A 25,612-nucleotide genomic window follows, 5' to 3' on the forward strand; every position below is an offset into this window, starting at 1 on the left:
CTTCCACTTAAGGATGTTTCCTGAAGAAAAAAAAAAAGTTGAGCTGGACCATCAGAAAAGTGGATGAGGTAAATAGTAAATATTTAATAATTATATACCAAGCAGTATCTGCTTGGTACTATGTTAATGCCAGAAATACAACAGTGAGCAAAACAGATGCTATTCCTGCCCTTGTGGAGATCACAGTCTAGTGGGAGAAACAGACATAAATAACCATCTTTACACGTATGTAATTACAATCTGCAATAGGTGTTATGAAGGAAAGGCACAGGGTTTGTGTTGTGTGGGAGGGGCTGATATAATCTATAATGAAGAGTGGCTACTCCTGAGGAAGAGATCCATAAGCCTGGATTTGAAGAATAAGTAGGAGTTAAATAGGGGATGATGAGGGCATGGGCTAAGAGCATACCAAGAAGAGGGAGAGTGCAGTGCAAAGGTCCTGAGGCAGGCAAAGGAACAAATAAGTTTGAGGACCTGAAAAGCAACTCGGAGGGTTGGGATGCTCAGGGGTGGCGTGTAATGGAGGGGAAGGCATAAGAAGGAATGGGAAGGATTGATAGGTGAAGGGCAGATATTACAAGTCTTAGATATCAAACTAAGAATATGGACCTTTATGGAAAATAACTGAAAGATTTTAAACAGAAAGTTCCGTAGTAATTTCGGCCCGTTTGAATGGATCTCTGGTTACAACATGAACAACAAAAAACCAATTAGCAGCCCCCGTACTAGTCCAGGGTAAGGTATGGAGGAGTGGCAGGACTCAGTTACAGCAGAAATGTACAAAGACATGAATAAATCACCTGAGTTTTGGGGGAATGAGGCAGCCATCTCCCATATACTGACGGCTCTATTGCTGAACTCCCTCATTCATTTAATAAATGCTGGATGCCCAGGTTAATCCCAGCTCAGGCCCTAAACCTGTCTGAGCTCAGGGATCCTCATGCCTAAGACGATAAACCTTGACATCGGGGGTCAAGGCCTAAGAGAGGCAGGGATCAGCTACTATGGGGGACAGCTGCACAGTCGATACTTCCGAAAAGATCCTCTCTGCTCGTCCCCTACCAACAGAACACTTTCCTAGCTTGGCGAAGCCCTCTGAGTCGGGAATTCCACTCCCCACTCCCCCTGTTGGCTGGAACTCCTGTCCCCTGCCTGAACCAGGGCGTATTTCTCAAACTTGCCCTCCAAAAAAGCTGAAGGGGTTGTTTCCAGCCCCACTTTTGGGAGTTTACTTTGAGGAGTTTCTAACACAGTGTTGTAACCTATCTGACCGAGAGGCAGTTGGGAACGGCTGCAGCCCCTCCTCCGTCTCCCAAGTTCCTCGGTGCCTCCCCGACCACTGGAGCACAGACACAGGGAATAAGCAGACGGAAGCAAATGCCCACCAGGCTCCACAGTGGGTTGGGCAGGAGGGCGGAGCGGACTTCTGTGATGTCACACGACCACGCCCCTCTGGGAGGACGTTGCGCCTGCGCCAGAACGGCTGCCTCGCTCCCGGAAGTGGAGGGTCTGCACGGAGAGCGCCGCTGGGTCTGGGTGCCCGGAGGCAGAAGCGCTCTCGGAGCTCGCTCGTCGGCCCCCGACCGCCATGTCGTCCTTCGACACCAACCCCTTCGCCGACCCAGTGGACGTCAACCCCTTCCAGGTAGAGCCTTCATCTTACAGCTCTGTCCAGTGCCCAAAGGCCGCCGCCCGGGCCTCTTTCGCCAGAGCCGGGAGACGTGGCGTAGGAGGGACGGGCTGTCTGCCCAATGGGAGAGCGGGCTTCGAGGGGTGTCCTATCGTAGCGCCTGGGGGGCGGGACTAGCAGCAGGTGGCACAGCGGAGGGGGCGGGGCGCTGTACGCTGGGAAAAGGTGGTACTGCCTAGCTGCCAGGAACGTAGCCCTTCTAACTGGATACCGCTAGGGAAGGGGACTGGTGCAGACAGGATCAGGGAAGCCCCCAGCTTCAGGGACAAAAGCGACTTCACCTGAGGGGAGAGTGTGACTACCACATCCCGCAGTCTTGGGGAGATGCTAGCCTTGGGTCACTTTAGGAGAGAGGGTGACAGCAACATAATGAGGAGGTGGAAGACTCTAGAGGGATGGAGAAATGTGAGAAAATCCCAAGACCATCCCCCGCAACACACACACAGCCAACTAGTCTATAAGGTATAGGAGAGCCCCTGAGATTTGTCAGAAAGGGAAGGCTGGTAACCCAAGTTGAAATATGGCCTTGATAACAATATCACACCTTGGCCATGGATCTAGTTTGGACTGGGCTCTGGCTAGATGAGAGAGCCCAGGGTAGAGAGGGAGGAGAAGTGAGGAGCCTCTGAGGGACTTGAAGTGCACGGAATGTTGGTCTGATGGACCTGTGTGTGGTGGCAGGGTAGATGAGATGCACCGATCTATGAGCTGGCCTGACCTTTTAACAATTGCCCAAGGAAGAAGAGACTTCCTATTAAAAGCCAAGACCTTCCCACCTTTGAGCTAAGAGCATAGGGGTATTCTTTTCCGTGATGGAGGGTTGGGACTCCTTTAACTCCAAAGCTCCGGTGCCTCATGTTTTGTGTCTGCTCAAAACCAGTTCTAGGGAAGCTTGCTTGTGCTGACTAGTGATTTATGAGCCCCGAGCTTTCTGCTTTGTCAGGATGTCACCAGGCATGTGAGCTCTTCCTGCTTGTTCTTTATTTTGGTCATTGGCAACTTTAAAGTTTCCTGCAGGTGTAGGGGAAGTCCTTGGAGGGGGTCCTTCCTGCAAGACACAGCATGAGCTTTTCCACCCTGAATCCTTTCTTTCAGGGGTCAGCGTAAACACAAAGGAGACTAGAATGAATGTCGGAGAGTGAATATTTTGCTGGAGAATCCCATGGACAGAGGAGCCTGGTGGGCTGCAGTCCATGGGGTTGCAAAGAGTGGGACACGACTGAGGGACTTCATTTTCACTTTCACTTCTTGACTTTAAGGTGACTTAGCCAGTGGGAGCCCTCGAGGCAAATTTTGATATCTTGGTAACATCAGGGAATTCCTAACATTCCTCTAGTAGCTTCATGCTTCTTGACAGAACTGTTTGGTGGACCTTATCTTTTATGTAATGCAGTAATCTCTATTTGAGTAAAGAAAGAACATTTGCATTTTTTTTCTATGCCATTGTCCTCAGATAACTATTTTGCTTTAGTTATAAAACTGCTGTATGATACCGAAGTTTGAGTTTTAGTGAGGCTCTAGAAGCCTTTGTATGTGTGCTGTGTAATGATGTGCCTTTTTCTTTCTTTTTTGTACTGTCAGAATCAGAAATCAAATGTCTGCTGCTATCTGAAAGAGGCAGTCAGATGTCCAGAGATGCAGAGAGCTTGTCCTCAGTGCTAGCAGTGGGCTAGATAATTGGCCTAAATTTTGCCCTGTATTAATAGCAGCTTGAAAGTCTTAAACCACATCTCCAACCCCAGAAATGATTGTGCAAACTGTGGTAGAAGTAACTTCTGCATTGAAGCAAGATAGTCTGTCCATCGGGCAGCCCCAGGATATGGCAGGACAGGAAGCAGCTGTGGTCCTGTAAAGAGTAACATCTGGTGGGGAAGCCTGTGGGGGAAGGCGAGAGCCGGTTGGCTGCGATTCTGCTCCTCCTGACTCTGGGCTGGGTTTTTCCTCTTGGTGCACAGCTGTGGAGGGAGAAGGAGCTTTGGGTGTGAGGCCCCCAAACTTCTTTTCCTGGAGAGCTGCCCTCCCTCTCCTTGTGGTGGTGGTTTCTGTTTCTCTGACTGCCAGGGCTGGGACACTGGGAAGGCAAAGCCCTTGGGGGCTGGGTGTGAGCCCAGCTTCATTTACTTAGGGTGTTGGCACAGAGCTCAGAAGAGAGAAGGTGGAGAGGCTATAGACTCAGAAACTGTCACACCTAACCGGCCTTCAGAAGTCTTTTTTCCCCCCCTTCTCTCCATGGTGGTTTACAAAAATATACTTTGTGTTCGGAGTTCCATGGTGGATTTTTTAGAGCTGGGAACATCCTCAGAAATCTCTTCTAACCCTTTTGGTTTAGAGATGAGAAACCAAGAATGCAGTGAGGATGGGACATGCCAGAGTCACTAGCTAATTAAAGCAGGAAGGGACTCAGATCTCGGCTTTCTTCTCTGGATAGTGCTGTCCTAAAGATTTTAAACTGCCTTGGCAGTTACTTAGGCCAGCTAAGCAAAGAGTGTAACATCATCACCACTGTTACCATTCTTAACATGAGAGTACTGGTAAGAGTGAAAGTAACAAATTAGGTGAGCTTTTTTTGTTGTTTTTCAGTGTGTGGGGGTGGAATAATATGGATTGTATTGTGCTTTTTTTTTTTTTAAGATTTATTTATTTTTGGTTGCGCTGGGTCTTTATTGCTGTGCGTCGGCTACTCTTTGTGGCAGTGCGTGGGCTTTTCATTGCGGTGGCTTCTCCTGTTGAGGAGCACGGATTCTAGAGCGCAGACTCAATAGTTGCTTGACACATGGGCCTGGTTGCCTCGTGGCATGTGGTATCTTCCAGATCCAGGGATTGAATCCTTGTCCTCTCCACGGGCAGGTGGGCTCTTCCCCACTGAACCACCAGGAAATCTCCTGTATTGCGCTAGATGCTATTTTAATACAGCATGTTTTCTGAGTAATGCCATTCCTGAAAGGTGCTCAGGGTTCTGTGGTCAAGTAAAGCCAGGAATCATTTTCTTGAAGGTTGACCAGGCTTGTTCTTTTGTTAAAGGCTCCAAGAAATCCTGCAGTAAAGATATTTACTCAACTTTGTTTGATCCAGCCTTTCTCAGAGTTTTGCAACCATGGAATCCTTCTTCTGACTCTTGTAATATCCCCTGAAGCTCCTGGTGTGTTTTTAGGTTGACTTCCTTATGTGTGTTTTTTATCTGCACTCTATTCCATCCCCACCTGAACTGTGGCCGTGGGCTTTTATGACCTCCTCCTTGTGTACGGTTATAGTGGTATTATTAGAAAACTTCCTGCAGTGTCAGACTGTGAGTGGAAAGTTGTCACAAGAGTGCAGCAGAGGTTTTTTACCAAACTCCTAGGAGGAAGCAGGAAGGTGCAAGCCGAGAGTGGCTGGTTTCCCAACCTCCCTTGGCACTCCCTAATCCCTCTGTGCATTATGGTGCATCTGCTGTGTACCATCTGGGTTTGCAGGTCCTGCTTGCTACTGATTCCAGCATGTCTGTTCCCAAAAGTTTCTCAGAAAGTCTTGTCGGGTGATGAAGAGGTTGAGGACTCCAGATAGGCATTGTCCTCCCCATTTTCTCTTTCAGCAGTCCACTGAAAAACAGTGGACCCCAGCAAATGTCTGGGCTGCTTTGCTGCTTGGTGTTTGTTAGGTTACCCCAGGCAGTCGACACTGATCTGGGAGTGGACTAGCTCGTGGTTCCGAACAGAGAAAACCTTTCAGCGTTCACGAGTTGCCAAATCACACCATATCACTTTCACATGTTGCCTCCTTGCACTTAAAAGATAATCTTGGTGGTATGGCTGCTTCCCAAGGATTTAAGACATTTCTCTCCTGTGGGAGGAGAAAGTGGTGGCAGAAACGTGATTTGGGCGTGAACAGTCACATGAAGTTCCCTGCAGAGACACTGAGGGCTTTGTCACTTCCCCGAGAGGGTGGACTTCAGTTTGACTGCAGCTTTGGGAATTCTCAGAACCCCCAGTTGGACCTGGTAGACCTTTCCTGGGGAACAGGAGCACTGCCTCAAGAAATTTGAAAATGGCAAGGTTCATACCGTTTAGCTGACTCCAGGCAGCTGCCCAGGTGGGAGTGGGGAGGGATTTTTGCCTTAACGATTGGCACCTGGAGGTAGTCTGGGTGTTAGAAAGCCCTTGGCCAGTGATACAGCTGAACTTTGACCCCACGTGTCTATTAAGTTTTCTTTGGAGCCACTTGGGAGTAGGACAGTCCTGGGTTTAGAGAAACAGTAATATTTAACCAGGACAAACAAGGGGTACTTGCTGCTGGTCCAGAGAAGAGTGCCGTGCACATTAATTCGCAAGGTGTGACCCGTCCAGGAGTGCCCCTATGAGTTGCTGACACGTTCATGCGTGTCACTGAGCCACTGCTCCGAGGGCCTGTGCAGGAGACCAGGGTAAATGGGCACGTGGCCTGCTCGAGCTTCTAATCTGACAGGAGAGCTAAGAAATGCTCACTGATCCTGACAGCATGCCCTGGCGTGATAAGGGCAGTCAAAACTTGCCAAAAGAACCTGTGAGGGATCTGAGGGAGAATGGGGCAGAGTCCTACGATAGGAGGTCCTGAGAGCAGAAAGCCTATGGCTCGAGAAGGTATTCCAGGTGAAGGAGCACCAACTTAAGTCACTTCCGCACACTCTCAGCTCCACGCCCCCAGGCGCCACCTCACTCTTGTGAACTCTCTGGGATCTGTGGGCCCGTTTTGGGTCTGCTGCTTGTGGTGCACCAGCTTGTCTGACCAGTCTCTCCGGAAGTTCTCTCTGTCCTTGGCCTCTTTACATTGATAACTCTCACCTCCTTCTGCCTGTTCCCTCTTCCTGTCTCCTGCATTTCGGGGTTTCCTAGAGTTCTGTCCTTGACTTTGTTCTCAGTGTATACCTCTCCAAGTAAGTCCTCCCACTTTCATGGCCTCAGAGTAGCATCCACATTCCAGTGGTCTCAGATCTAGAGCTCTAGCCCTCACCTTCTACTGAGCTCCATACCAGTATTTCCAGCTCTTACCTGGACATTTCCACCCCTTTCACCCAGATGCATTTTATCAATCTCTCTGAGGTGAATCAGTACCTTCCCAGATCTTCTCCCTGCTCCCACACACCCGCTCCTGGAAATCCTGTTTCTCTTCTCCCATGACCACCTGTCTTGCTCAGTGGTGGCACTGTTTGCTGGTCCCCCGAGCTGGCAGCCTCAGTCACTCCACTCCTTCCCTTCCCTTCCCCTCCCCTGTGTTCTTGTCCTGCAGTAACTCTATACCCGGACCATCCCGTGGAGTGGTCAAGCCTGTAGCATCTACTTGAGGAGGGTCTCTGGAGCCCGTTCCCTCTTCTGCATCCCCCGTGTCATCCCTTAGCTCAGGCCTCACTATCTCCCATGTGGACTCTGTGTGCCAGGCAGCCTTCCTGCCATCCTCCTTCCCTGAGCACTGCGCTCTCCTCACTGCTGGCAGAGACGATCACTGCTCACAGTCTCTGAGGGCTTCCCAGGTGGCGTGGTGGTAAAAATCCACCTGCCAGTTTACACAAGAGATACAGGTTCAATCCCAGGGTCGGGTAGATCCCCCGGAGAAGGAAATAGCAACCCACAGGGACAGAGAAGCCTGGTGGGCTACAGTCCATGGGGTGACAAACAGTTGGATACAACTAAGCGCACAGGCTTTGCACAATCTCTTGTTGCCCCCATTGCCACAGCCTGCAGTCCGGCCTAGCCATCTTCAGGCTGGGTCCCTGGTGCTCCTCTCTTTGTATATACACTTTGCTCTATAGTCTCCTGATCCTTCTCACTGAACGTATGCAAGGTCTTTTTAAAGATCCCATGTCTTTGCAGATGCTGTTCTCCTCTCCCTCTTGAGTGCTTGCTTAATTTCTTTCCTCTCTCGAGATCCAGCTCAGAGGCCGCCTCAGAGAAGCCTTCCCTGAGTCTCCGACAGCCTCTTCACTCCCTCCTCTGCGAGCCCATTGCCCTTGCCCTTGTTCAGCACTGGTCACATGCTGTCACTTCTTGCCCTGGCTTCTGTTGTGTTCTCTGTGCTATTTGCTTCTTGAGGGCAGGAACCAAGGCCTTTTCTCGGCATCCTCACCCTGTGCTGGTGTGGAATGGTTTGTGTGGGGAGTAGACAGACCGAGGTGGAAGGACAGGGCAGGGCAGGGGGCTCCACTTGATGGAGGACAGGCTGCTCCTGGAGGAAGGCTGGTGCCAGGTCATAGAGCGCCTCAACGCCAGGCCAGGGACTTGGACTGTCTTTTCTGGGAGCCTCTGTACATCACTGCTGTGGCAGGGAGGGAGGCCCCAAGGTGCACCTTGCTCATTTGATGGGTTCTCAGGCTCTCTTCTTAGGAAAGAAGTGTGTGTGTATTTGTTTAACATAAACATGACATAATCACATTATACAACATTTGGAAAACAAAATAAACCATCCCTGTGTCTACCAGTGTTTTGCAGCCATTGTTGTTTTGATGTGTTTTCTGTTGTGAGTACTTCTGACAGAAGCGTCATTTGGTACTCTTATAACCGAGCTGTTTCTGTATTGCTGCCCTGTGTTCATAACTGATTTTTAGTGACTGTTTAGGCCATTGAGGGAATGTGCACCGAAATGTACTGGAGCTCGCTGTCGCTGGGTATTTAAGTTGTTCCCTGCTCCCCCCCCCTCCACTACCCTGCCCCTTTGTAAATACCAGTGCAGTGAATACTTTTGCAGATACAGATTTTCACATGTTTTTGTCATGTTTCCTTTGGATGGCTTCTCAGGCTGTAGCGCAGAGAAACCAAGGTTAACCGTGGCGCCTGGTTTGCCTGGGACCCAGCCAGCCGACCTGGAGATAAGCGCTCTGTCTTGTTCTGTGACACACAGCCTTGTCACTAAAGCAAACAGGACTTCGCAGGCGATCCAAAGTAGTGGTGACTCTTTGCCTCTCAGAGAGAGTGGCCAAGTTTTGTTTTTGTTTTTTTAGTCTATGAGGTATTTGTTTAACGTGTTTATTCGAAGCCTGAAATAAACCTCACATTGGGAGCCTGGGTGGAGTGGAGGGCGGGAGAGCAAGGAAAAGTCGCAGTAAACTCGCGCACAGCCGAGACCTGGGGGAAAGGCGTTGCCAAACCAGTGAAAACAAGTATGTTTTTCAAGGCCCTTCCCCCTCCAGCAGAACTCCAGCCCAGGTGTATTGGACAGTGCCTCCCAGCCCAGCTCCACCGAGTGCCCCCTGCCCCGGAGCTGTATGGCCTGCGCTTACCTGACTGGGCCTGTGCGCCCCTTCCTCCCCTCCCCTCGGAACCCAGCCTTCCTCCCGAGCCGAGCCGCCCAGCCTCCTCTGCCCTCCCCTCCCCTCCCCTCCCCTCCCCTCCCCTCCCCCCCCTCCCCTCCTGTTGTCACTGGCGCTGTGTGCTCAGCTCCCAGCCTGTGGTCTCCTGCAGGGTAGGAGCTTCGCCCTGTTCCTCTTGGTGTCTCCCTCACCCTCGCTGCATGAAAGGAACTGAGATCGGGAGCCTTCTCCTTCTTAGAGATTCAGTCAAGGGCATGAGCCGGTTGAGTCCTTTGGGCACTGAGGGGGTGTCAGCTTACTTCTGGGTAGGTGAGACTTAGCTCTCACCATGGTTTTAAATGCTCAACCCACTTACCAGCCGGCTGATGCTTGGTGAGAGGGAAGGAAGATTGCTGCCGTTGACTTATTTGTGACTCGAGGGGAAAGCTGAGGGTCCTCATTCAGGCCAGTCAGTGTGGTCCTTACTCACAAGATTCCCTGCCAGTGTCCTTCCAGGGGTGTTCGCCCAGAAGGACTGCTCTGAAGTTCAGGAACAAATAGCCGAGCAGACCCAGTCGTCCTGGTTGACCCCTCAACCCCATGGTGACCGAGCACCTTCTGTTGGTCAGCCCCTGATCCAGGCTTTGGGGAGACTGCCCACACAGGTTTACCACTTGTGTTTTTGGAGAAAGACAGACTTGGATTCAAAATTGGGCTCAACCACTACAGTCCCTGAGGTCTTGGATGAATTACTTCTGCTCTCTGAGCTGGGCCTTTCTTCATCCTCATACTCCTCCTTCACAGGGTGGTGGTAAGGTTGAATGAGGAGGTGGGTTGTAGCTTTTCTCAGCCAGGGCTCCTCAGCTGGGCCACAGAACACAGAAGCTGACTGGAACTAGTTTTCTCCATTTTCCTGAGGATGGAACATCACCAGGACTGTTCTAATACACAGGGAAGAAGGCAGGTCATTGCAGACAGTGGATGGCTTGGGGCAGTGGGGCTTGACTCTCTCGAGGAACCAGGTTGAGAAAGGCTGGTCGAACCTTCTTTTCTGGTGGTGTGACACAGTGGCCAGTTCTGGGATGACTAGCAGTAGCATCACTGTGTGACGAGCCTGCACATGGTAGACGCTGTGTACGTGTCAGCTCCCTTGTCCGTCCCTCCTCCTCCCTTACTCTCTCACTGGGCCTCAGCTTCTCTTGAAACCACACACATCTGTCAGAGAGTGCCTAGGTCTCCTCAGGTGGAAGGTACCCGTGTCTCCCAGAGTGTTCCAGGCTCCTTTCCCCAAGCAGAGTCCTTCTAGGCCCTGGGGCTGCCGCTCTGCTGCAGGTGGCCCTCCCTTCTCTGTGCCTTGGCACTTGGGCAGCAGCTCGTAGAGAAAGCAGAGAAGGGCCATCAGCCTGCAGTCCTTATTCCAGACATTTCCTGAGCTTCTGCTTGCATCAGGCCCTCCACCAAGCACTAGAAGCCAGAAGTATGAACTAGATACAGAGGTACCTGGCTGCAGCTGCCTGCTAGAGGAGACAGGATTTGTTTGTGGTGAGCCTGATTAGGGGCCCAGGGCCAACTCCTTAAGATTGTTGAGAAAAGAAGAGGGTTAGTTTGGACAGGGTGATCAGTACCCCCACCCTCCAGAATCCTCTTCTGGCTAACCTTGGTAAGAAAGTGACATCTCTTCACAGGTATGGAGGCTGCCTATTAGAGGTGTACACCTCAGCCAAGCGGGTATGCTGGCTCCTGACACTGCTTACCAGGGCCGCCCCTCTGCCCTTGTCCTGTAGTGACAGACTCCAGTAACCCGTCCCTTGGACGGTGGATCTGATTTCAGTGACTTCAGTTCACTTACTGGGCTGTGACTTGATGTCTGCGGAGTCTGAAAGGGGAACAGATTGTGAGCCCTAGATCTTTCTTGCAGGAAGCCAGCCCAGTAATTCTGGGAGAAATCTGCTAGTCGTTCAGCCAACAAAAAACCTCAAGGCCAGTTCCTCCAACTGGCCTCTTGAGCCTCACCTTGTCACTTTGTCCAAATTGCAGGAGCCACCTGGCAAGGATGGTGTCCAGCAGAAAGGACACAGCCACATTGCCTCTTTGCGGAGGAGACTGGGTGGGGTGCAGGGAGACAGGAAGTGGGTTGAGGCTGTGTGTCCAGCTCTGGGCCAGGCCCTGGGGCCCTGCGGACACAGGCTTGCCCTCTAGGGGCTGATGGCCTTAGTGCGAAGATGGCAGAATGTGTGAAAGAGGCACGTTCAGGTTCTTCCCTGGTGGTCCAGTGGCTGAGACTGAATTCCCAGTGCAGAGAGCCTGGATTCGATCCCTGGTCAGGGAACTAGATCCCACATGCTGCAACTAAAGATCCTGTGTGCTGCAACTAAAGATCCTGTGTGCCACAACTGAGATCCGGTGCAGCCAAGTAAATAAACATTTAAAAAAAAAAGAGAGAGAGAGAAAGAGGCATGTTTAGCGCTGACCCTTGGCTCTATAAATGTTCAGATAAGGGAGCCAGTCCTGCAGGGTGGCGAGTATCCATTTCTATGTCTGAAAATTGAGGGCTGGTTCTCTGCAAGTCTGTATACCATGAATACTGTGTTTGAGAATCCAATCTGTGGAGGCTTGCTGCTGGAGGGGAAGCTGAGCAAGAAGGCCAGGAGCATCTGGATGAGCCGTGAGGGACTAGGGGTGAGGTGTGCCGACAGGGGAGCCTCGCTGAGGCCTTGTAACGGGGCCTTGGCAGAGTCTGGGGGCAGCTGTTTCTCCCAGAGGCATCGCTGTCGGGCTGGGCCTGAGCCCCGTACCTGTTGTGTGTGGGGAGGGGAAGGGAGTACGAGTGTGCAGGAGCTGCGTTAGGTGCCCAGCCCGGCCCCAGGCCAGCACGATAGAGAGGGTGGCCGGGAGCCCTGTGTGAGGCCCTCGGCCTGAAGGGTTGGCCTCTGGGAAAGGGAAGGTTGAAAACTCGCGGAAAGGCTGTGGTCTGAGGACATTTTTGCATTTTTTGAAAAGAATTTGAGAAAAAAAAAAATTTCCGAAAACATTTTCTTGGCGTTTCAGCTGAGTCCTTCATGTCTGTATTCCTTGCAAGTGTGCATGATTTAATAAAATCAGCACTGGCAGCCAGCAGCACGTTTTTGTTCCAGAACCTTAAATTGTCCTTTAGAAAATGAGGAATAAATGCTTTCTGTGAAATAAAAATAACAAAACAGTATGGAAAGGTTACAAAGTGAAAAGTATCCATTCATACCATCTTATTTACCCACCCTCCCCCACCCTTCCCCCACCAAAAAACAAACCCTCCCTGAAGGTAAATACTATAAACCAGTTTATTTTGCTTTATTTTTTAAAAACATTTTTAACTTTGTTTCAAAGTTAAACTCAAGACACATTGACTTCATAGGAAATCCACTGAGAAATGTTTTTCTAGGCTGAATACCTATTTCCCCTTAGTCTTCCCTAACAGAGCATGTACACGTTAATTACTGTCATTTTATAATCACTGCAGGCCCACCCCACATAAACTGTGTGTATGGTCTTCTGAATGTTCTTAGTTACACCCTAAATTTCACTAACTGCAGAAGATTTTCTGGGATAACCTGTCACTTGAATTCTTTCGCTACTTTTGAGGGTGAAATCCAAAGAACTCTTAAGTGAGTGTCCTCTAGGAGGTGGGGGTTATTTTGTAAGTGTTAGCAACTGGTACCTGGGCTGTGCTGATCCCATCTGGCATCTCCGGGAGACCACCTGTAAAACCATAGAATCATTTGATTCAACAGCCAACCAAGTGACTCAAAACTGAAAGTTAAATTTAAAGAAAAAAGTAATTTAGAGGGGAAAAGGCAATCAAGGCAATCCTAGAGGAACTCATTCTAAGCAGTCAGTGTGTGTGTGTGTGTGTGTGTGTGTGTGTGTGTGTCTCCAATGGATCTGCACGCCAGATCTGTTCAGTGCAGGCTGGTGGGTCCCAGATGACTCCCCTTTCCAGGAGACAGTGATCTGAGGGAGCCGAATCTGGCAAGTGGCCAGTACCAGTAAAGAGCAGCCGTAAAGTGCTGCATGGTTGGTGGGCATGCCCTGTTTCTGAGTCCCTGGGTCCTCTGGGTGGTGCTGGCGTCTCTGGGTAAGGAGACTTGGCAAAGACAGAGAAGTTCTGTTCCTCAAAGAGACAGACCTAATGTGAACTCAGGGGGGTGGGGTACGGAAGAGGAACCCATCCATTCTCCCCTTAGGATCCATGATCTGGGCCCCTCCTGGAAGAGGAGGGCCAGGTAGTGTTGGGATGGTCTGGATCCAGGATTCAGGGTTAGACCTCAGGTTAGGCCCTGGTTAGGCCCAGGGACATTTATATTCAACCCCGCTCTGGGGTCAAACCTACAGGTTCCAGAATCCCCTGATGGTTTAGTGGTTAGGACTCAGTGCTCTCACTGCCAAGGGCCAGAGTTCAATCCCTGGTCAAGGATCTAAGATTCCACAAGCTATGTGGTACAGTTTTTAAGAAAACAAAAACAAAAACAAAAAAAACCCTGCTGCTTCACTTGGGTCTCACAGAGCCGTCAGGTCCATTCAGAAGCAGACTGTAACCTAGCAGGTAGACTTTCCCACTTCCTAACACATCCTTTCACTTTGTTTTACTTCAGGCTATATACTGCTTGGACCAGTTTTCGGGCTAAATGATTTTAAATCTCCTTTCTTTTCTTGGGGGGGTGGCCACACTGCATGGCTTAGGGAATCTTAGTTCCTCAACCAGGGATTGAGCATGCCCCCAGCAATGAAAGTGCCAAGTCCCAGCCATTGGTCCACCAGAGAATTCCCTAACCATTTTGAATTTCTCAAGGGCTCCAAGGGGAACACCTGTGGTGTCTTTTCCTGGGCCTCAGAATGTAAACCTTGCTCTGAGTCTCTTCTGGGAAGTCATCTGGGCTGAAGCCCTCCTTTTCCAGGGAGGGATAAATGACTGAAGCTGTGGTATGGCAGGGGCTGGGCACAGGAGCCTCGAGGAGAGGCTCTCCAGGACTTTAGGAAGGGCCATCAACAGCCTTACTTCAGCCAGGTATCCCCGGGAGGGGCCAGCAGACGGTGATCTCCCTCCCCATCACCAAGACTCTCCTTTTTCCCCAGCGTCTGATGACTCTTTTTTCACCTTCTCAGGATCCCTCTGTGACCCAGCTGACCAATGCCCCACAAGGAGGCCTGGCTGAATTCAACCCTTTCTCAGAGGTTGGTGGGCATGCCCTGTTTCTGAGTCCCTGGGTCCTCTGGGTGGTGCTGGCGTCTCTGGGTAAGGAGACTTGGCAAAGACAGAGAAGTTCTGTTCCTCAAAGAGACAGACCTAATGTGAACTCAGGGGGGTGGGGTACGGAAGAGGAACCCATCCATTCTCCCCTTAGGATCCATGATCTGGGCCCCTCCTGGAAGAGGAGGGCCAGGTAGTGTTGGGATGGTCTGGATCCAGGATTCAGGGTTAGGCCTCACATTGCCCAGAACCTAAGGCTTGTTGGCGACGAAACTGCAGAGGCAGGCCCAGGGCAGGTCCAGAGGGAGCGCCCCTCACAGGCAAGGGCGCATCACTCACTCGATGGTGGGTCTGTCCCCACGTGACCGACTGGGGGAGGCCCACTCACCTCCCTGCTTCTCTCTGCCTGACGCAGACAAATGCAGCGACGACGGTTCCTGTCACACAGATGCCCGGGCCCTCGCAGCCGGCAGTTCTCCAACCCTCAGTGGAGCCCACCCAGCCAACCCCCCAGGTACCGTTGACAAGATCCCTTTGGCCTCTCCTTTCCAGAAAGGGACACACCCAGACTGGTAGCTGAGCCCTGAGATTGAGGAGGGGGCAGAGGGCTTTCATCCTGGGCTCCCCTTCTAGGGCCCTCTGGGTCATCTCCTGGGAGCTGGTCACTTGGGGGTGGAGGGTCTGCTCTGCCAACCTGCATCCTCTCCCCCGACCCCATGACCACCACTCAAAATAAGCTCTACTTACCAGGCCAGGCTCCTTGGTGGCAGGAAGAGCATTTACCCCTATTGTGTCCTTCCAGATCCTCCTCGGGCCTTTGGTTTGTTCTCTCTTCCCTAGGACCCAGCATCTCTCTTGCCCTCGCTCTCCCTTTATTTTTTAACCCTCATTTATTCCTGCCTGCCTTCCTGTTTTCCTCTGTCCCGCCACCAGTACTCTGAGCCTCGCGTGCTTATATGCCCGACACTCCCCTCTATGCCTCCCAGCCCCACCCTGCGCTCCTCGTGGCCCCCCGGTGAGCGTGGCCCACAGTGGAGTTGTGTGTTGCAGCTCCTGCTTAGACAGGCCAGCAGGTTCCTGCCTACCAGATTCCTGGCAGTGAGCGAGCTCTCAGAGAGGCAGATGCTGCTAGGAGGAGATAGTATTCTCAGAGACAGCTACCTGCGAAACCTGCCGAAGGTAGGCGAAGAGTAGGTGAGCACGAGGGAGGGCAAGGTACCCGGAGCCCACCCGAGCTGGGCTGTGGGCACCAGTGGGCCCCAGGCTGCTCCTGTCGTCTGATGGGCCTTCCTGCGAACGTGCGGCCCCTGCCCGGGCCCCTGGGCCCCACCCCTGGCACTAGAGCCCTGTGGAGGTGAGGCGAGACTTAGAGGCAAGCGTGACTTCTATCCAGCTGGGTGGTGGGCTGTAGAGACCTGGGCCTACTCAACTGAAGTTGCAGACTTGGGGAGAGGAGGCTGAGACCCCAGTGTGGCCTAGTGTGGTCAATTCTGGTCCTGCTTCTGCCCCCACTGCCTGAAATTTACCTCCTGGGACTTGCCTGGTGGTCCAGTGGTTAAGACTCCACAGTTCCACTGTAGGAGGCATGGTTTCAATCCCTGGCCAGGGAACCAAGACTCCCCCCGCACCGACCGCTGTGCCCCCCAAGGCCAAAAAAAAAAAAAAAATTTTACCTCCTGAAGGCAGCTTTAACTCTTTGGAGAACTCATTTTAGAGAGAGAGGGAGAAGGTATGTGGCATGTGTTCACACGTGCATGCACAGATATGCCTCCCTTGTTATTCCATGAGATGACCAGTTTGATACCTGTTCCCTAAAGATGACTGTAGACTTCAGGAGGAACGAGGTTCCAACAAGGAGAGCAGGGCTTTAGGCTGGAACACCACGCTCAAGCCCAGCTCTGTTCAGCCTCATGTGTAGTCTCCTAGCGCCTTCCCTGCTCTGCCTGGAGAGGGATAAAGCTTGGACTCTGCACATCATGAAAGCAAGGCCAAGCACAGCCAAGCCTAAAGGGCTGCTGGGTTGTACTGGGTCACAGTTCAGTTGTACCTCTGGGCAGCTCCTGGATGGGAGGGGAGTGCTTAAATATAGATCCCCGAGGCTCTGGGTGCACAAGGCTGCCCTCGAGTATCTCCCTTCCTCTCTCACTGCTGGCAGGTCTGCACTGTTTCTCCTTCACACACACACGCATACACACGCACACTCCATGTTCTTCAAATGAGGCTTGAGGCTCTGGCTTTCTGGCTATAGGTTGGTCTCTTCTGAGATCTTTTTCCCTTTGCTGTTACCTCAAAAGTCACTTTGAACTTTGCCTTACTCCAATATGGGGATAGTTCCCATCTCTCTCAAGCTGAGGGATGCAAGGGAGAGGAGAGCCCTGGTGATGGCTAAGGGGCCGGAGGTGGTGTGGAGGTGGAAGGGGCAGGTCACCTTGGCCTCTCTATGGTGGTCTTGGGTACCCACGACACACTGGGCCTGGGACCGCCTCTGGGCCCTCCCTGCGTGGGGCAAGGCCTCTCTGCCTCAGCTCAGACTGCCACTGTCTCACTGTCCTTCGTGTCCGGCTGCCCTCCACCTCCTCTGCACCCTCCAGGCTGTGGCCTCTGCAGCCCAGGCAAGCCTGCTCCGGCAGCAGGAGGAACTGGACAGGAAAGCGGCCGAGCTGGAACGGAAGGAGCGGGAGCTTCAGAACACAGTGGCCAACTTACACGGTAGGGAGGCTGTGCTGCCTGGCTTAAGACTTGCTGAGCCTGCTTGTTCCAGGGCAGCCTCAGAGCTGTCCTGAGCCCTGTCACGGCATTGTCCTGGGGAACGCCAAGTCAGGAGACTTGCCGAGCAGTCCTAATGGATGTAGATTATTTCTGCACTCCTTCCCCACTCTGGAATTTACTTAGAGCAGGGGCCTTGGTACCAGGATTCCTTCCCCATGATGATGCCCCCTTGTGCTTATGGCCTAGTTGTTAATAAAAGTAATCACTTAGGCCGTCGGGCTCTGTGTTTCCCAGGGCACTTGGGGTCCATTGTATCAGCGTGAGCTCAGGGGTGTTTGTGTCCCATCACCCTGTCTGCATCCCACTCCGTATCCACACACCCCGAGCCCTGTCTGCTGGCACCCCCCGGGAGCCCTGCTCTGGCCCGTGGACTGGGCCACCACCACGTGTACCCCGCCATGCTGCTGCTAAGGCCAGGCTCACCCCCTCACCTCTTCCCACACAGTGAGAGAGAACAACTGGCCGCCCCTGCCTGTCTGGTGCCCTGTCAAGCCCTGCTTCTATCAGGACTTCTCCACAGAGATCCCTGCCGACTACCAGCGGATATGCAAGATGCTCTACTATCTCTGGATGTGTGAGTCTTGCTTTTGCCCCTTCGAGCCCAGGGTGAAGTGGGCTGTGACTCGAGCGTGCTGGCTATGCTCTGGTCGTTCCTTCTGGCAGGCTCCAGCCTCTGTCTGGGCTGGGCTGAGGGGTGCCTTCTGCCCACATAACTGGCTCTCCACAGTCTGCTCCCTATCCTGGGAACCTCCCCACAAGAGCCAGTCCAGACTCCATATCAGGTAGGGTGGGACTAACCGGAGGCTTCAGAGTTCCTACAGAGCTCCCTGCACTGAACAACCCTCCTTAGGGGAAGGCCTCTCCTCCCCATGGTCCCCTTGGCTCCTAGGAATGAGGAGTAATGAGAGAAGACTTCCTGTAGCTCCGCTGGGAGCTGTCCACAAGCAGGGGAAAGCCTGCTGCAAGACTTCATTCCCCAGAGCTCAGCCCTTGTATCTGTATCCGTCCCCCCACTGCTGCTCCTCAGATACCTGGGCTGTCCCTTCTTCTCTTAGGAACTTGGTTTGTTCCCTGGTTTTAAGGTCTCAGAACACCCTGCCTGTGTGCAGACCAAGGTCCTCTAGTATTTCTGCAGCTGCTCTCACAGCATGCACCTCATTTCCTCTTCAGGGGATGGTTTGCCTTGGTGGGGAAGCCTTCGGTCACCTTGGCACAAGCCTCTCTCTCCTCGTCTCCTTCCCCAGTGCATTCAGTGACTCTGTTTCTGAACCTGCTTGCCTGCCTGGCCTGGTTCTTAGTCGACACCTCCAGGGGAGTGGACTTCGGCCTCTCCATCCTGTGGTTTGTGATCTTCACCCCCTGTGCCTTCCTTTGTTGGTATCGACCCATCTATAAGGCTTTCAGGTGAGTGGCGCTGGGCAGGGGTGAGTATGTGGCTGGCATCAGGTAGCAGGCCAAAGCCCATCAGCCCTGGGGCCCTCTCCCAGTCTTAGAGCAGAATGGAATGGTGGGGAAATTCACTTTCCCATCCCCACCCTTAGCGAGAGCGGGCAGGGATCAGCAGCTGCTTTCTCCTCTGTTGTACCAGAGGTCTGTTCTCGGCCCTGTCCTTGGATCAGGCTCAGGAGACCCGGAGAGGAAATCAAGAGCCTTTCTTGCTTTCCCCCTGCTCCCAGTCTGTCCGGTTCAGTGGGATTTTAGTCCCTGGGGAGAGGCTGTGTGTCTCTGATAGCCAGACAGAGTGTGATAAGAGTCAGATAAGCTCTCAATGGCTTTATTCCTCCATGCTCATGTCTGCGCCTCCTTCCACCTCCCCAGTAACCCTTGAGCCTGGATGAGTGCCAGTATTTGACCGGTGGCCCTAGGGTCAGTACTGTGGACATGAATGAATCCACCTCACAGACCCCTAGGACTTTTGGAATTGAGACTAGGAGTTGATGATCAACTCCTAATCGAGCCCAGCAGGGAGTGAGGAGAGAAGGGAGGAGAGACAGGGAGCCCAGCAGGTCCTGGGAAAGAGGGGGCAGAGCAGTGGCCAAACCCTCGCCTGTACTTAGCAGGCAAAACCTGCACCCTCACTGTATTCTAGCCCTCCAGGGCGAGATGGAAGTTCTCAAAACACCAGTTTTATCTGGTGCTCCCTACTCCCTAGATGTCTTTTCTTCCGCCCAGGCCTACAGATTGATTCTTTTTTTTTTTTTTTTTTTATTTTTTTTTATTTTTTTTAATTTTTTTATTAGTTGGAGGCTAATTACTTCACACAGATTGATTCTTAAAGTTTTATTATCTTTATGACAGGCTTAGATTTTCTTACCTGTTATAAAATGGAGATAACTTCTGAAAATGGACTGTTAGATTTTTTACATTGTCCTTGGGGTGAGCAACTTTATTTATAAGCTCTTTAAGCAGTCAAGCATTGACCCCTTAAATTGGAAGGCAGCGGAAGGCAAGCCCTTTTTGATTATGGGGGTGTCTGTGTGTCCCTGTCCTCATGGACAGTGTGGCTGACCCCTGGAGCTCTGTCTACTCTGGCACCCTCCGTCCTGGCTCCTAGCGAGGAAGGTGTCCTGGCAAGTGAGAAGGCTGAGGACTGAGCCCGAAGCCCCTTATGTGACTTCTCATTTTCCGCTCTCTTCACAGGTCTGACAACTCTTTCAGCTTCTTCGTGTTCTTCTTTGTATTTTTCTGTCAAATAGGGATCTACATCATCCAGTTGATTGGCATCCCTAGCCTGGGTGACAGGTGAGACGTGGGACAGCACAGAGGGGATTAGGCCCTGTTCCCCTGCTCCCAGAAAGGCCCCACTGATGACCCATCTTCCACCATGGCTAGGAGAGGGCTGGTGGGTCAGCTGGGGTCTGCCTTCTTCCACTTCTTCCCTGGTAGCCACTCACCGTTTTGCCTTGCTCACCCCTTTCCGGAGTGTCCTGGATGGAGTTGGCCTGAATCCTTACACTCCCAGGGCTGTGCCCTGCAGTGCAGGGCCCGCTTGTCCTTTTCTCCTGCCATGCCCTCCTAGAGGCTGCGGCTGCTCCCACAGGCCCCGGACAAGCCCCGAGGCTTGGGCAGCTGCCAGTGGATGTCCTGGCCTCTACAAACTGTGAGCTGTGACTTTTTCTGGAGGCCCTGTAAACCTCAGGAGGTGGACCCCTCACCCCTCGTGGATCGGCTCCTTCGGACTGCTCTCCTTGAGCATCCAGCTGGCTTGAGAGTCCTGGGCGTTGCCGTTCTCAGCTCAGAATTAGTCTCAAAAAGAAAAGCTGATGGCTGATGTTTTCCTTTCTGCTCCAGCGCACAGGGAACATTACAGAAAGGTCAGGCTGGCACTTGGCTGAAAGCCTGAGCCTGGAAGGGCTGCTCTATTTTGGTCCCCGCCCTGCAGTGGAGCTGGCGAGTCCAGAGTGATGGCGAGGGGTGACTCACCTCACACTCACGGCCAGTGCATGCTGCCTTCCTCCTCCCCTCTGCCTTCTTGCCTTGCTATTTCTAATCTGGCCCTTTTCTCTTTGACTGGTGACCCAGTTTCATTACTCATTACCCTCAGTGAGATCCTGGTAAAAGACTGTGATTAATAACTGCTGTTTACACCCTGGACTGGGAGCCAGAAGGCTTGAGTTTGGTCCTGCTCCGCCCCTCACCGCCCTGCCTGGGTCTGCCTGGCTGAGCTCGGAGGCCTCCTCCAGCCTCCCGGTGTCTTTCTCATCTCACCTCAGAACACCCACGATTAGGTGGATGTCCTCCGCCTCCCTTTTTTGTTACTGATTATAAAATACACATAAGATCTGTCATTTTGTTTACCACTTAAGCCACTTTGTATAATTCAGTGGCATTTAGTTCCTTCACGGTGTCCTGCAGACATCAGCACGGTCTAATTCTGTGTCACACTGTGACATTTGTACCACACTGTACGGAAACCCCGTTACATTAAGCAGTCACTCTTCATTCCCTCATCCACTGAGCCCCCAGCACCCAGTAAACTGTTCCTGCCTCTCTGGATTTGCCTATTCTGGACATTTCATTTTAATGGAATCATATATGGCTTTAAAAAATTTTATTTATTTTTGACTGTGCTGGGTCTTCATTGCTGCGTGGGCATTTCTCTAGTTGCAGCATGTGTGGGCTTCTCATTGCAGTGGCTTCTCTTGTTGCAGAGCATGGGCTCTAGGACACAGGCTTCAGTAGATGTGGCATCTGGACTCTAGAACACAGGCTCAGTAGTTGTAGCGCACACGGGCTTAGTTGCTCCTTAGCGTGTGGAATCTTCTTGGACCAGGGATTGAACCTGCGTCCCCTGCATTGGCGGGCAGATTCTTTACCACTGAGCCTAACATTTGGCTTTTGGTGCCTGACTTCTTTCACGTAGCATCATATTTTCAAGGTTCATGTTAGTATTTCATGACATTTTATGACTAAATAATATTCCATAGTTCTTGGAGATACTGCATGTTGTTTATCCACTCATCGGCTGATAGACATTTGGGTTTCCACCTTTTTGCTGTTGTGGATAGGTAGAGCTGCTATGAACATTTGTGTAAAGGGTTTTGAGTACCTCCTTTCAGTTCTTTAGGGTATGTATCCGAGGGTGGAACTGCTGGGTCATATGGTAATTCTATGTATAATTTATTAAGGAACTGCCAAACTGTCCCACAGTGGCTGAACCATTTTATTTATTTATTCTTGGCGGTGCTGGGTCTTTGTTGCTGCGGGCATTCTCTACTTGGGCCAGCTGGGCCTACTCTCTAGTTACGGTGCACAGACTTCTCATTGCAGTGGCTGTTTGTTGTGGAGCGGCTCTAGGACGCTTGGGCTTCAGTAGTTGTAGCGCATAGGCTTCGTTACCCCGCAGCATGTGAAATCTTCCTGGACCAGGGATTGAACCTGTGTCCTCTGGGTTGGCAGGTGGATTCTTAACCACTGGACCACCAGGGAAGTCCAGGCCAAACTATTTTACATTCTTAATAGCAGTGTATGAGGGTTCCAGTTCCTCCACATCCTCCCTAACACTTACTATTTTCTTTTCTTTTTTTTTCCTTTTTTCTTTTATAGCCAATCTAGAAGTGTGGTAACTCGTGATTTTGATTGCTCTTTCCTGAATAATTGTGATGTTGGCTATCTTTTATGTGCTTGCATATTTTCTTTGGAGAAATGTCTATTCAAATTGTTTTCTAATTTAGTATTTGGACTGTCTGTTGAATTCTTCATATATTCAGGATACTGCATAGCTGCTTGTCAGGTATATGATTTATAAATTTTCTCCTTTCTGTGTGTTGTTTTTTACTCCTGATAATATCATTTGATGAACAAAGGTTCTTAATTGTAATGAGATCTAATAGTTTTAGTTCTTACTGTTAGGTTTGAGTTAGTTTTTCTATGTGGTGGAAGTAGGGTGCACCCTCATTATTTTGGGTTTTTTTTCTTTTAATTTTTTTAATGTATTTTTAATTGGAGGATAATTGCTTCACAATATTGTTTTGGTCACCTTCATTGTTTTGTATCTGGATATCTAGCTGTCCAGCACCATTTGTTGAAGAGGCCATTCTTCAACATTCAGTGGTTTTGGCACACTTGCCTAAAATCAGTTGATGATAAATATATAGATTTGTTTCTGGACTCTCAATTCTGTTCCATAGAACTATAATATATGTCTATCCTGATGCCAGTACCATACTGTTTTGATAGCTATAGCTTTGTATTAAGTTTTAAAATCAGAAAATGTGAGGATGTCCCCTTTGTAGATGAGAACACTGGGGCTCAGGTAGGAGATATGACTGGCTGGAGGCAGCGGGACTGTCCCTGGGCTGCAGGGTGGGGAGCTGAGGTGAGAAGGATGAATGAAGTGGGTTGGCCAGTGACCCTCCTTCCCAGAGGGAGGGCCCTCCGCAGTGAGCAGCCCTAGGCTTTCCATGTCCCCCTAAAGGGCTCTACCCAGCATTACTCCTAACTGTGAAAGCAGCAGCCACATCCTCCCTTCCAGGCCTCACATGGCCCATAGATTCCCTATGGGCATTCTGGGGCCTGGTGGCCTTTACGAGGCCTGGCCTCACAGGCCAGGGTTTTGGCCCACAGGGCTCTGTGCTGCCCAGAGATGCCTGGGTGGTGTCCAGCACACAGTGGTCACTGGGGAAGAGCCCCTCACAGGGAGCTCTGGGGCCCAGTCCCACTGTGCTCCCCCCGGCCTCCTCCCCCTTTGCAGTGGTTGGATTGCAGCCCTGTCTACGATGAAGCACGACTTGGCGGTGTCGATCATCATGATGGTGGTGGCTGGCTTCTTCACCCTCTGCGCCGTGCTCTCACTCTTCCTCCTGAAGCGGGTGAGTGGTGGGTGCTGCACCAGCTGCAAACCCAAGGAAGCCCCAGCCCCTGGGGTGGGCACCTCTCTCCTGCCTTCTCCATGGGGGATGTTCATCACTACAGCAGTTGCATCTCCTGGGTCCTCAGAGCTTCAGCGGCTTCCTTCAAGGCTCTGGGTGGGAGGGCAGACAGGCTGGGGTTCGTGGTGGCTGCCTTGGGCCCATGCGCTGGTGGCCCCCAGGCGGGTGGACTTTCCTCACCACAGCCTCTTTTTGCAGGTGCATTCCTTGTACCGCAGGACAGGAGCCAGCTTCCAGCAGGCCCAGGAGGAGTTTTCCCAGGGCATCTTCAGTAACAGGACCTTCCGCAATGCCGCCTCATCTGCTGCCCAAGGAGCGTTCCAGGGGAATTAGTCCTCCTGACTCTCCTCCCTCTGCCCTGGCCTTCTCTCTCACCTGCCTTCTGAGCTGCACTTTCCATGGGTGCCTTAAGCATTGGTTATGCCCAGCACAGACTTGGGGAGAGTCTTGCCTGTGGCTCTTCTTCCTCCCTCAGCAACCAGCTCTCCCTTCCACCTGAGGAAAGGGGAGGGAGGGACAGGGACTTTTTTTTACACAAGAGAAAAAAAAAAACAAAGCTGTCTTTTCTTCTCTGGTGGTGGTTTGATAGGATTTTTTTGTCTGTTTGGAAGCACTGGGACTGAAGTTCTCTTCTTCCCGTACACAGATAACACACATGGACTCACACACATACACACGCAAACATACACACTTGGGATCACTGGCTGTCCTGGGCCCAACCACCTGGGGTTTAATTTCTGCTGGAGTCCTGAGATTCCATTCCTCCCCAGCAGGCCTGACCAGAATCTGGCTTCATAGACCCAGCCTGTGGCTTCCACAGTCCTGCCCTTCCCTCCTGCTCAGACTCTGGGAGCCTCTTAAGGGCTCCCCTTTAGATGAGCTGCAGTCTGGGTTCTGTTCCTCAGATCACTCTAGGGTGAACTCTGGGCTTCCAGCCTCTGTCCTGCCTCATGTTTCAACTCTGGGCTTCCAGCCTCTGTCCTGCCTCATGTTTCTAATGAACAGTTTCCTAGCCCTTTAGGCCCCCTGCATCCTCCCGGTGTGGGCAGTACGTGGTGCCCTCTGGGCCTCTTCCTAAGCCCTTCCCTCTTTAGACTTACTGAATGTGCAATGGGGTTGGTTGGGATTTGGGGATGGAGAGGGATAGAGAACACTGACCTGAAGTTGTCTTGCCCAGCCTTTGGCAGTCTTGTATTAGGGTGGGTTTGATTATCCAGGTGTGGTTTGTTTGGCCCTGTATGTTTTGATTTCCTCTCTTTCTGAGGGATAGCTGCCTTTTGGCTTGGCCTCAAACTCTTGCCCATCCCTGCCCCCCACCATCAGCAGTATCTAGCTTGTATGACTCTTAGGGAGGGCAAGGGGAATGAGTTCAGAACTTCATTCTTCAGGCCACCTTTTTGAGGGTTCCAGACTAATCCCCCAGGGTTCTCCCATACTCCCCAAGTAGAGTCAAGGTCACCTTCCACTAGTCCTGGGGATTCACCAGGAGTTGTGTCACTCTGATGGGTGCTTAGGAGTTCAAGGTTAAAACCTGTATCCTGTCCTCCAGAGATGGTTGGAGTGGGTGGGTAGACTGAGGGGAGTCCAACCCAGGGCATCTGGGGCCTACCCAGAGGCAGCCCTGAGGCTGCCAGCTGACACCGCCCCAGAGCCACTGAATGATGATGGCAGTGACCAAGGTTTTGTAAACTCCTTTCTGGTATTTTTTTTCTTCATGTACAAATGTATATGTTATGTCTCAATTTTGTCCTTAAATAAAAAAAGACATTTTCAGACAATACTGGTGCTGACGTCTGCTGTACTGGGACAGTTGGGAGTGGCCCGCAGGGTAGGGGTGAGGCACGCCAGCCGGAGGCGAGAAGAGACGGTGAAGATGCTGTGTCTGGCCACTCTGCTCCCTGGCCGGCCTGGGCAGGCTCAGTCCTCAGCCCGGGGGTGAGCCCCTGACTGAGATTGCTTGTCCTCTTCCATGGTACTTTATTGTTCCGGTACTTCCACATTCACAGTTGCTGGTCTTGGAGGAGAGGGGCCTCTTTGAGCACACCCTATCCCCGTCTTAGACGGGGCTTCTCTCTCCTACCCCATTCACGTGGGCGATCTCTAATAAGATGCTGTCCAGCCTGCATGGGATTTCCCGGTGACCTCGTCCGCTGGCCTCTGCTAACTCCCGTTAGGCCCGCGAGGACCTGAGTATCTTCAAGTGGATCTTGCGGGTACTGGCGGGTCATCTGATTTCCTGTGCAGGTGAAGGCGCAGGTTCCCAAGAGCCGCACCTGGAGCACCTGGAGGGGCGGGGCGCGGGGGCGGTGAGCGCCAGCGCCCCG

At 51.8% G+C, this 25,612-nt stretch overlaps 1 protein-coding gene and 1 long non-coding RNA gene across 3 annotated transcripts; one reads left to right on the forward strand and one right to left on the reverse strand.

The window, feature by feature from the left end:
* The first annotated feature begins 1,461 nt into the window (after positions 1-1,461).
* Positions 1,462-25,066, forward strand: SCAMP2 (secretory carrier membrane protein 2). 2 transcript variants are annotated; one of them, XM_043921829.1, is made up of 10 exons: positions 1,462-1,645; positions 14,064-14,132; positions 14,564-14,662; positions 15,199-15,327; positions 16,740-16,857; positions 17,363-17,491; positions 18,162-18,321; positions 19,558-19,659; positions 23,111-23,228; positions 23,487-25,066. In XM_043921829.1, the coding sequence occupies exons 1-10, from the start codon at positions 1,589-1,591 to the stop codon at positions 23,619-23,621; spliced, it is 1,116 nt and encodes a 371-aa protein (XP_043777764.1). In that variant the 5' UTR covers positions 1,462-1,588; the 3' UTR covers positions 23,622-25,066. The 2 variants fall into 2 exon arrangements, with proteins under 2 accessions (XP_043777764.1, XP_043777763.1); XM_043921828.1 differs by lacking the exon at positions 15,199-15,327 and having other exon boundaries at positions 1,463-1,645.
* LOC122706567 lies at positions 11,856-19,944 on the reverse strand. Its single transcript, XR_006344413.1, has 3 exons — positions 19,812-19,944; positions 12,619-12,659; positions 11,856-12,099 (listed from the first exon to the last, which is right to left on the reverse strand). It is a non-coding gene; the product is annotated as an uncharacterized LOC122706567 (long non-coding RNA).
* Positions 25,067-25,612: the final 546 nt, after the last annotated feature.

This window comes from Cervus elaphus, chromosome 13 (assembly GCF_910594005.1).
Source record: "Cervus elaphus chromosome 13, mCerEla1.1, whole genome shotgun sequence".
In the NCBI taxonomy this organism is placed as follows: domain Eukaryota; kingdom Metazoa; phylum Chordata; class Mammalia; order Artiodactyla; family Cervidae; genus Cervus; species Cervus elaphus.

Bases quoted from the DNA above. Each gene is read 5' to 3' on its own strand.
- SCAMP2 (XM_043921829.1), top strand. From the start codon at position 1,589: ATGTCGTCCTTCGACACCAACCCCTTCGCCGACCCAGTGGACGTCAAC. The intron at 18,322-19,557 runs GTGAGTGGCGCT...CTCTCTTCACAG, and splicing joins CCCATCTATAAGGCTTTCAG to GTCTGACAACTCTTTCAGCT. The intron at 19,660-23,110 runs GTGAGACGTGGG...CCCCCTTTGCAG, and splicing joins ATCCCTAGCCTGGGTGACAG to TGGTTGGATTGCAGCCCTGT.